The sequence below is a fragment of the Oryzias latipes genome, chromosome 9, assembly GCF_053564925.1.
Source record: "Oryzias latipes strain Hd-rR chromosome 9, Olatipes_Hd-rR_3.1".
Lineage (NCBI taxonomy): Eukaryota > Metazoa > Chordata > Actinopteri > Beloniformes > Adrianichthyidae > Oryzias > Oryzias latipes.
In genome coordinates this window covers 4189995-4202011 of record NC_136245.1, presented here as the reverse complement: position 1 = coordinate 4202011, position 12017 = coordinate 4189995, and the positions used below count along the sequence as shown (strand labels likewise).

At 38.9% G+C, this 12017-nt stretch overlaps 1 protein-coding gene and 1 long non-coding RNA gene across 12 annotated transcripts in view; one reads left to right on the top strand and one right to left on the bottom strand.

Moving 5' to 3' along the window:
- The window catches only part of znf608 (zinc finger protein 608), an 86959-nt gene that overhangs the window by 53830 nt on the left and 21112 nt on the right, over positions 1-12017 (top strand). For all 11 annotated transcript variants that reach the window (XR_002873900.2, XR_013658057.1, XR_013658052.1 and 8 more), the window contains one exon: positions 3041-3128. Coding sequence is in view for 3 of the 11 variants with exons in the window: in XM_078952458.1 (XP_078808584.1) it covers positions 3041-3128 (88 nt within the window). In the remaining 8 variants the exon portion in view is untranslated. The remainder of the gene's footprint in view (positions 1-3040; positions 3129-12017) is intronic.
- On the bottom strand, positions 1743-10870 carry LOC110015659 (uncharacterized). The gene is made up of 3 exons (XR_002873903.2): positions 10747-10870; positions 1919-2033; positions 1743-1827 (listed from the first exon to the last, which is right to left on the bottom strand). It is a non-coding gene; the product is annotated as an uncharacterized LOC110015659 (long non-coding RNA).

Here is a 12017-nt window from a genome sequence, read left to right as displayed (position 1 = left end):
TAATAAATTACAATGTGAAACCTTTTGTTTGTTTTGCCTCCACCTTCACAACATCTGGGCGTCACGGAAACCCCAGAAGTGTCTGTTTTTCTTGTGTCTTTTTTTTCTATAATGCTTCAATAGAGACCCCTAAAGGGTCAGGATACTCCAGTATGCGGAAATAATTCAAGTGTGCTACTTCCAATCCTTAAACGCCAAAGGAAGGACGTCAAAAGGTTCACTGCTTTTTAATTTATTTGTTTGGAGATTAACTTTGTTGTGGATTGATGACTACAAGCAACGTGAAATAAACTTAAAGCTTAATTAACTTTTTAAAGAGGGATTTTGCAGGATTGAGCTGCAATAGTGAAATCTTTACATTTCATCAAATAGAAATGTTTATTGCGGTGTTTCAACACGTGGATCTCAGCTGTTATTTGTGTTCTGCGATACCACCCTCCCCATCAGACTACATTAACCAGCTCTGTGTGTGAGCGGCAGTCGCAACTCATTTAAAAGCTGTTCTGTGTCCAGAATTTCATTAACTTGGCTTTGCCAAGAGCACGTCACAAAACAGAGGTTAATTGTTTTCAAATGTCAGTTAGAGGACACCAGGAGAAGAAGATGTTCACTCATTGTGGCTGAAGGCCCTAAATATCCAGAGTTTTATTCCAGAGAAACTTGAAAAGCAGGCGTTAGTGGAAGCCTGAGCCAATCTGGGCCCTTCCCAAACAAAGCAAACTAGAATCATTTTAGACAATCAGATTAGAGTTTGGACTGAAGTTTGAGATGAAGGCTGGTGATGCCGTTGCCTCAGAGGAATTTAGTGGCGTCTACCTTTCTTTGATATATTTTACAGTTAGTCGTTTTTTAAGAAATATTTTTAATAAGTCGTACATCTATAGAATTATACCATGAAAAGTGTGGTTGGAGCTGATAAGCTTAGGTGTGGGTCTGCCCACAGGAGGATCAAGTTACTCAGCCTTTGTACTGGAGCCTGACTGGATCAGGCTTTGATTTTTCATCTCCATTTCCCACAAGCCCTTATGTCTATCCTCCCCCTGGGTGGGTTTTAAGGGGACATTTGGTCACCTTGGAATTGCTCCAGTCTATCCCCCAATGTGATGTTCAGATCCCAATGGTTTCCTCAGCCTAGTTTCTATCTGGTGTGGGACCAGAATATAGGAATGCAGGGCTCCTCTGGGCCCTAAATGAGGGAACTGGCCTTGGTGAATAATTGCCATTATTTACCTAAAATTTGGATAGGTGACTGCTTGTTGCTCAGGCTCCACATCCTGTGGGAGGGGGTGGAATTGCACCAAGTATCACATTCTTTCTCACAGTACCACATTTAACTGTCAAGCAGGCATCGAGTCCTATTTTGTAGAGTCTTTGGTGTGACTCGGAATGGGTTTGAGCTCACAACCTTCCACTCTCAGATCTATCATAAGGCTAAAATTGTCATGAATCTCGGAGAGTGGCGAACCCAGGCGCTGGAACCCAGAAATACAAAAAGTGGCGGGTAAGAAATGATTTATTTCTTTCCAGGAACTTTTGAATTTTGTGGTGGCGGAGGTCCGAACAGGACAGAGGCTTGTGGCGTGGCTGGAGCGTTTGGCTGTGGCGTGGCTGGAGCGTTTGGCTGTGGCGTGGCTGGAGCGCTTGGCTGTGGCGTGGCTGGAGCGCTTGGCTGTGGCGTGGCTGGAGCGCTTGGCTGTGGCGTGGCTGGAGCGCTTGGCTGTGGCGTGGCTGGAGGTGTTAAGCGCGGTCAGCATAAGCCAAGAGATCTTCTACTTCTCAGAGAGCTTGATGGATGATCCAACTGGCGTCACTCGTGGGATGATTCTCCTGAGGTTAGACAGCAGAATTAATACAAGGCAAACTTGACTTGACTTGACTTTAACATGAACATGAATAAGACTAGACCAGGCATAGTCACCATAAGGGGTAACGAACTGGCGTTGAATGATTGAGTTGAGTCTCCTTAAGAGCAGAGGAGGTTGATGAGCTGAGTGACGACAGCTGGTGGAAATCAGGAGCAGAGTGGAGAGGAGCTGGAGGGGGGGGGGGGAGATCTGACAGATGCCTCATGACAAAAATTGGTCATTTGTGAATGTAGGTGGAGAGATTAAGAAAAGTTGTGGTTTTCAAGTGAAATATTCACAGAAGAACCACAATAAAACCGTGGAAAAAGTATGAATAAACCACGCAAAGAACACGTACACTAATGTGGAATATGAACAGTGCGTGATTATTGTGCTTTTTTTTTGGCAATTTATTAGTGATTTGTGCATGATGTGTATATGTGATATAAAATATATACATTGGTGGTACATACGTGAAAAGTCCGTTAGACATATGTGAAACGGACCTGGAAAGACACAGATATGCATCTCGCAAAAATGACGCACAAGTGCACAAGATTTACACAATGGTTGTGTATAAATTACTTCAAACATGCCAAAACTGCGTAATTCTCAAGCAACAAAAATTTTGAACAGCTCAAAACCGAATTCACGTAAAGACCCGTCGGCCGAAACCCTCAACAGACATTTGCTCACATTAACGAATGGCGAACGCAATAAACTTTTTTTATGAATTATATATATCACACATGTGTAACGAAAAGACAGAAATCTGTGAAAAATGAGTAAAATGGACCAAGTGGTTGTGTGACACAGCCTCTAAGTATTTTACTGTCATGTTCTCTCTTTGTTTTGGTGTTTATTTTTTTCTTTCTCTGTCTGTACCCCTATTGTTCTTTTTCTGCACCAACCTTACTCTCATCCTATCCTCTATCATGAACCTCGGAATGACTACTACAGTCTCACAAAAAACCCGCATAAGCAGGGCTTCAGAAACCAACACCTTTACCATCTCAAAGAGAGTCTATTGAACACTTTGTCTTACATTCGGCATATACATATGGCATCCAGTGTCTAACACTGTTTGGAGAGCAGTCTGACTTGTGAACAAGGATAATTGTTTTTTATTTTATCTGGATGTTATGGTTTTAGTAAATCCATCACTGGATCTTCTACCTGCTCCTTGTGTCTAACAGGTGTTCTGGTGGTGAACGTCACCTGGAGGAAGAGAACCTACGTGGGAACTCTGCTAGATTGCACCAAACATGACTGGGCGCCTCCAAGGTAACTTTCCTTTCTCCTGTCTCTTGCTGTATCACAAACACAAAAAGATTATCTAACACAGTGTTTTTCAACCTTTTCTGAGCCACGGCACACTTTAACCTTAAAAAAAATCCCGCGGCACACCAGCATCCAAAAATTAAAAAAAAAGGAGAAACTCATACTCTGTATTGATCTACAGCCCCTCCACAATCTCACATGCATTTTTGAGATAATTGTTGCAGAAAAAGCTGGAAACTGCAGCTGTTTTTTTCTAAAAGATGCAATAAAAGTTAAGTTAGAAGATTTAAAAACAGCTTGTGTGTTCCTTGGTTTCAAGACGTTTAACACCAGATCTCCTTTTGCGCTGTCACTCTCACAACCCAATGCATCATGGGAGATGTAGTGCATAAAACGGCCGGAGATCGCTTTTCGGAGCTTCATTGTTTTGTTCACTTGTTCCACGGTCTGATACCGGATTCTGTGGGAAGCTACACCGCTAAAGACGAGCTTTAGCTGCTATTTTTTTTAGAACTGAGCGACTTTACGAACTAAATCGGGACAAGGAAGTGAAGACTTTAACCACTTCTGATTGGTCAGACTGATGACATGTGATTACGCCTTCAAGAATGATTGGTGGAGACAGTTAAAGGGACGGGACGTTTCCAAAATACAGCCGAAGGTGCAGCTGAATCGCGGTACCTTATCAAAATGTCTTTAATAAAATAAAATAAACACAAAGAAAAAGTATTTTATGATCTTTTATATTCCTAACTCCTCAGTGTTTTATCAGGGCCTGTTTGGATGAACAGAGAGCTGAAATCATGGAGATGGTAATTGCTTTTAGATCAGTTAATGAGGGCAATTTCCCACGGCACACTTGACCATCTCTCACGGCACACTAGTGTGCCGCGGCACACTGGTTGAAAAACACTGATCTAACAGGACCAGATGATATCCAAGTACTGAGGAATCTCACAGCTTAAAGCTAAAAGTATTACCTCCACAGGTACTTCTTTCTGAACTGTCTTTAGACACAAAGTTTTTTTTTTTTAATAGAAATCTTTTTTCTCTATCCGTTAGCAATTCTCAGTTCACTGTTAGTTAAAGTCCCAATCTAAACATCTTTTGATCTATTTTCAAAGTGTTCTCAGTGGTCTTCTAATTAAAATTCTGCTGATTTTAGCAGAGAGAAAAAAATGTGTGTCGTTTTCCATGACAGTTTCTGCAGAGCAGCAGCAGAACATTCAAAATTCACCTATGCGTTGTGTACAGGACCGTTGATATAGAGTAAGCCTACCCTCATTTCCCATCATCCCTTTGTTGACACCCTCTCCCACGACCTTACAGCTCTTAACAACCAAGACCTAACATTAGCGGTGCAGCAAAAAAGGGCATAAATCTCAGAGATCCGGATGTACAGTTTGGAGCCAGATTCCAGCTGAGACGAGTGAAACTAAGATGTACATGGATCTAGCCATCTACAAGCAGATGCATCAGAATGGAATGGAGCAGGGAGCTTGTGGCCCGACCTCCATCATGAGAAAAATACAAGAAAATGTTAAAAACACCAGAAACACAATTTCTTTTGGAGTGGGTCTGCAAACCACATTATTTCAAACAACAAAGCAATGCTTGGGAACAGTGAACGATACCACCTCTATGTAGATGACATCTCTGTGACTTTTTACGGCTGGTCTTTATTCTTCAGACCAGAAGCATTTAATCCCAGCCGTGTCATGCTTGTTTATCACTGATCACTGCTTCATCTTCTGCTGATTATCTGATTCAGACGCATTCTATCAATGAGAAGAACAAGGAGCAGGAGCATCGGACCCCTCTGCTTGAGGCTGGTGAAATGAGCAGAAGCATGTAATTGATCCAGTCTTTTTTTGCTACCCATCCAAACAAATACCATATGCAAATGGGAGCCTATTCTAATTTTTTCCAAGATTCTGCTCTGCTTTTATCTTAGTTTGATCCACAAGTCAGAGCATTTTATCGTTGTGTTTAGCCTTTTACCGTAGGGCCCTTTTTACTTTGACGTGCTTTAAAGCCCTGAAATGATAAAAGCTGTAAATTGGCTCAGAGGTTGTCCTCTGCTGTTCAGTGATGAGCTGACACAAAAACACTCGCCTTCGCATTCCAGCTGTTCCACAAACGCTGAGAGCTTTTTGCAATCGCTGAGTGGAAAATGTGACGCTCCCTCCGCGCCCCGCTGAAACCTTTCAATTATTGCTCCCGATTGTAAATGATAGTTGTCATGGCAATTACAGCTTAATCTCAGAAAGTGAGGACTAAATTACTTTATTCATTTGCATGCTCTGTACTGTTGTGTCTGCCAACAAAATCTGAAGCTTCATTATGTGAATCAACAAAATAAAAGACATACCCTCTGATTATTTACCCTTTGGATAAAGGTTGAAACCAACATATTACATTAAAAAAGAACGTTGTTTCAGCACATGTGATCTCAAAGTCTCTGCATAAAGACATGAAACAAAAAAGTGAAATGTCAAAGTAAATATTTCATTTTAAATCTGCACCACCTTCAGTCACACTCACCCGGCAGTAATAAAAAAATAAAAACATTTGCAAACATTGCAAGAAATGTCAGATACTTAAGATCAACCACAAGGGAAGAAAAACAGTCTGGGTTTGATGTGTTCTGCAGTCTGGTTCATTAAAAATCTGGTTAACACCCCAATCAGCCTCTCGAAGGTCAGAATTTATTCATTGACTATTGAACACCAAGCAGATCTGTGATAGAGTTGCAGTTAACACATTAAGAGGCCAGCTCCGGCGCAGGGCTGGAGGTCAGCTTTTAATGCAGGACTGTGGATAATTTCCTCATCACCGCAGACGCTTTTTGATATGTAGAACATGAGAGCATGAAAAAACAGAGTTAAGATGCGGGAGGCAGCAGTGAACACCATCAAAGGACTTTTTATGAAAGGCCTGGCAGGTGAATGCAAAATATGTCTGCGTAAGAGATAACTGACGGGTCTTCAGGTTTTTACTTTTATCATTTTCAAGAGCTGACTTTTCACAGTGGAAAATCACTGGTTATCACATCTCTATAAGTAGTTCCTGTGAAGTAATTCGAGTTCAGATGGGGAGATAGAGAACATTAAAAACCTTTCAAGAACTCCAAGATAAGATCTCTGCTTTTCATGTCTGATCCAGGGTCATGACTTTTCTACATTTAATATGCAATAAAAATGTTTAAGAAATTGTTATCAACTTCAGGCTAACTTTTACACAGCGCACGAACAAAGAGAAGCCCCCTTAGGTGATTAACCAAACAAGAAATACGTGAAGATGCTGGTCTTACCAGATGAGGAGATGAACAACACTTTTTCTTCAACAGTCACCTGCGACCACAACTCTCAGAGAGATCTGAATTTTGAGCAAACCGACCTTAAAATATGCATTGATAATGAAAACAACCTTCAAGACATCGACCCTGATCAATTCTTTTCAATTTGGACTGCAAATGTTACAGTATAGATGACTTTAAAACTCTGTTAACCCAGAAGAAAAGCTGTCAATTATTCACTTTAACAGCAGAAGCATGTATACCAACTTTGAAGACATCAAGGACTATCTACAAAATATGGGGCATTCCTTTGATATCATAACCATATCTGAAACTTGGTTCAGCCACGACAAGGACGCGGACTTTGAATTGGAAAACTACGAACTTAACTATGTGAACAGAGTAAACAAAAAAGGTGGAGGAGTCGCAATATATGTGAAAAAAAATATGAAGTTTACAGTAATTGATAAATTGTCTGTTGCAGTGGATGGAATACTGGAATGTCTTACTATTGAAATATATAACGATACAGGGAAAAATGTCATTATAAGCTGTGTTTATAGGTCGCCAGGGTCAAGCTTAGAAGTGTTCAGTGACTGGATGGAAAAGATGTTTACCTCTCTAAATAACAAAATATTATACATATTATACATCTGTTGAGACTTCAATATTGATCTGATAAACCCCAGCAAACATAAAGCAACCGACGACTTTATCAGCAGAATGAATGGAATGAGTTTCTGTCCAACCATAACAAGACCCAGCAGAATCACTACTCAAAGTGCTACTCTTATTGGTAACATATTAACAAATCACATAGAATACACTCATATGAGTAGACTAATGATATGTGACATAACTGGTCATTTACCAGTTTTTAAACTATTTGATATCAAGGTAAAGACAAAGAAAATTATAAAAGAACCAGTCTACAAAAGATTAAGAAACAAAAAAAAATGAAATCTCTTAATGACTTATCCAGACAAAACTGGAACTCTGTGTACAGACAGAAAGATGTGGATACCGCTTATGAATGCTTTTTAGAAATATTTACAATTTATAAATTTAAGAAAAAATTTGCCAAATGCCCTTGGTTAACTACTGGTCTACAAAATGCTTGTAAAAAGAAAAATTACCTCTATAAAAATTTTTAAAACAGAGGACAAGAGAAACTGAACAAAGATATGAGTCATATATATTAAAACTGAAATAACACGGCACAGTAAAAAAAGTGTACTTTAATAATCTACTGAATTAAAATAGAAACAACGTAAAGCCGGTTTGGGAAATATTAAACAACATCATTAAAAATGGGACAAAAAAAGCAAACATATCCAGAGTACTGATGAGAAGGGTCAAAGCTTTAACATCAATGAAGCAGCAAACGGTCTCAATAACTATTTTGTAAACGTGGGTCCAGAGTTGGCTGCGGAAATTCCAAAATGCAAAACTAGCAAAGACAATAATCCTCCCATCGAAAGAAACCCACACTCAATATTTCTCTCTGATGTGAACGAAAATGAGCTGATATCAATTGTAAATGAATTCAAGAGTAAAATTCAAAAGATTGTGACGATACAGATATGAAGGTGGTGAAAAAGGTCATTCATAGTATCTCTAAGCCTTTAACATACATATGGAACTTATCATTACAAACTAAGAAATTCCCAAACGAAATAAAAATTGCAAAAGTGATTCCTATCTATAAGAGTGGAGACAAACACCAATTTACAAACTATAGACCTGTTTCTCTGCTTCCACAATTCTCAAAGATTTTAGAAAAAATATTCAATGATAAATAAGTTTTATTCATTGAAAAACATAACATTATAAATGAAAACTAATATGGCTTTAGAGAAAACAGATCAACCTCATTGGCTATCATTGATGCTGTGGAGGAAATCACAAATGCTCAGGACAAAAAGAAATATGCAGCTGGAATTTTCATGACTTAAAAAAAAGCATTTGACTCTCAATCATGACATCCTACTTGACAAACTGGAAGTGTATGGGATAAGAGGAATAGCGCTAACTTGGGTCAAAAGCTGTTTAACGGGAAGAAAACAATTTGTCAAGATTGATGAATTTACATCAGAAACCAAAGAGATAAGTTGTGGTGTCCAACAAGGATCAATTCAATTCAAGAAAATGCATAAAGAAACCCTGATTTCATGATATGAAGATATGAGGATTTAAGGATCAACAGGTGTTTGAATAATACCAAATACATGTGTGAACTAGATTGTGTTGAAATAATCAAAGCTCTTTGAATTACAACCAATGAGTATTACATTGTAATGTGCATTAATTAATACTGAAAGGTTTTAATTACAATCAATAAGCTAATGATTTTGTTTACTTGATCTGCAATGTGTAACAATAATTAATGGTTTAACATGATCATGTGTTCTAATGATAATCAATGATTATTACATATCGGTACCGTAACTGTTTACTGAAATTGTGAATGAATGTTTTCTGAAGATGATCAATCATCAATAAGCACTGGATTTTGTTACTTGAAGAGAATCTTATTTGATCAGAACCGGACTTCAAAAACTGTAAAACTATCAAATGAATTACCTCAGCAGGGGTGGGATTATATAAGCTTTGTTCTTCCCACTCCTTTTCGAGCAATAAATCAAACTCTACCTAACTTTATTTAATTATCTGGTAACACTTTATATTAAGATTCCTTAACAAGCTTTGTTTACACATTAACAAGCATTATAAATGAATTTATAGGGTGTTAACACGCTAACGACCGACCGGTACAGAATCAAAGATGGGCGGGGCTTTTTTCGTCACCTGTGTGAAAGCAAAGTCTAAGAGGCCATTCAATTGGCTGAAAGTGAGCACGCCTGCTTTCCTGATGAGTTTGATTGACAGATTCATTAGCCAATGGTGACATTAGTTAACCTGCCCATCTTTGATTATGAATCGATGGGCAGGTTAGCGTGTTTGCTTTAGCATGGCTCCTGTAGGTTTATTGTCGTCGGTCTTCAAAAATGACTGGCTTGTGCAACTTTCTTGTGGACTTTGAAGCAAGGCAACAGTGGTTGAATGCAGTTGGCATTGAATGCAGAGGATTGTCTCCTGATGATGGGATTTGCAATGAATGTTTCACTCAGGATAGATGCTAATACTGTATCCTTATTAGCTATGATGCTAGTCATCCAAGACCAGTATATATGTTTTTAAAAAAAAAATATTTTTCTGAATTAAATTATTATATATCTTTTACAGAACGATTTGTGTATGTTTAGTCTGTTTTAATGTCGTAAAGTTCTTTTTACAATCTTTATGCTTTGTGGTTGTTTGTGCTAAAAAAACATCCACATTTTAGATGAGGTGCTGCAAAACAATAAACTATTAACAGAGTTAATTAATACATTTGTAAAGCTTATAAGCAGTTTAGTAATATGGATTTAGAAGACAATGGTCTGACTTTAGATGTTAATAAATCTTATTAACACTTTCAGGTATTTGCAAGACATCTATAATGCTAATAAATATCTTACTAGAACCCCAAACAATAATAATACTTCTTAATTTGTTAACAAAGGTTGTTAATAAATCTTATTAAGCTTATTAACACTGACACATTTGTTAGGCACCTATAATATCAGTAAATGCATCATTAGCATCTTGAAAACATCCTAATAATAATGCTTGTAAATGTGTTAACTAAGTAATTTAATGAACCTTATTAGAATTATTGTACTAATAAATGTCTTACTAACACCCTATAAATTCATTTATAATGCTTGTTAATGTGTTAACAAAGCTTGTTAAGAAATCTTAATATAAAGTGTTACCAATTATCTCTATATTTAATTAAGCAAATGTGATTCAAGTGACTTTTTTGTTTCGTTTTATTTTTTGTCTTTTTAAACTATGCATTTCAACAGTTTTGTAATGAGTTTGATAAATATGTGTAATTTCTTTATTGCTTTGACTACAATGCTTGAAACAAATCAAATCAAACCATACAGGTATATTTGCTGCAGCTCATTTTATAAACGGAGTGTCATGGCAACCGCCGCCACGCCCCGCAGCGGCTGCTCATCAGGGCTAACTCTCCTCACCTGCCCACGTCAGTATATATTGCGGTCGCACCGCTCCGTCCCTTGCCGGAACGGCTAAGTGTATTACTAGACCACCAGTCTGCTCTCACGCTCTGTATGCCAGTCTGCCGCTCGTCTGCAAATCGGGATCTCCGCTCCTCGCTCTCAAGTCTGAGTTGCTGGGTTTTCCTATCGTTACTACTCCTGCCGCTCGTGCTGAACCAAGCTTTCTCCTGAGTTGCTGTTACTGACTCACCTGTTGCTGGGACCACCTGTTCGTCATCGCCAAGCTCTGCCTCAAAACTCAGCCGTAAGACATCTCCTCTGCTCCTCTCTGTCACGGACTTCCTCATTCAGGAATTGGCGTCCCGCCCCCTTCCATGAACACTGGACTCTGCTCTGTCTGTTTCTCTCCCCTCACTCCTGGCCTCCCACCAGTCTGTCTCCACGCCCCCTGGTGTCAAGATTCTGCATAACATCCTGCCTGCTCTGGCCCCCTTTAAATAAACTAAAGATCTCGTACTCCTTGGGTCTGTCATCTTTTGTGGTTCTCAAGTCCTGGTTGTGACACGGAGAACAGTATGTGAAGTCAAACAGATTGAATTGTATGGTTTTAGTCCAGCCCGCCAGAGGGTTTAGTCTGGTCCACTCATGAGGAGTAAAAATGTTGGATGTTTTTTAAAAAAAAGGAAGTTTCTAGTCCATTCCTGTGATGAGTTATGATCTTTTAAACAAATAACCGAACTGCGCAATTCCGCCACTAGGGAGAGCAAAGGAAAAGCAAAACAGCTTATCTCTGCACGTGCCAAAAGCAGAACCTAACAGCTCTGTGTCTGGGTAAGACGCAGTTTGGTTCCCTGCGAGCCTCACCACTGTTACATTGCTATAAGAATGATTAGTAGTGGCACAATAATGACCAATATGTTGTCAAAAAGAAAAAAAGGTTGAAGTGTACTGCCGAGCTTTCCAGGAAAAATGGAAAGAGTTTTATTTGTTCACTAAGCTGAATGCAAAACCTGCATGTTTTGTATGTCATCAACAGGTCACAGTGCTCAAAGAATATAACATTCAGCACAGACTCACCGTAGAGAAAAGTTTCACCATTTGAAGGGGCAGTTAAGAAAAGAGAAGACGTACCAACTATTAGCTGGACTAAAAGAACAACCGTCTGCATTTACTGCAGCCGTGACGTCACTGATGGAACAGTTACAGACACCTTATTGCAGACAAGTTGGTGCAAACATCCAAACCATTTTTAGATGGTGAACTTGTTAAAAAATGCTGAAGGCTGCAGAAGTCTTGTGCCCCAAAAAGCAGTCGACCTTTGCCAACATGAGTCTGTCACGGATTAAGATTGCAGTTCCAACATCTTTGAGGAGACTTGGGCGGCCAAATTGAGAAATCCAGTCATTTATTGCATTTTCAGTCGCTATTGATGAAAGCATCAACATTACAGATACATACAACTGTGCATAGTTATTAAAGGTGTTGAAGAGACCGTCCCATTGGAGTTTCTTGAGTTAATGG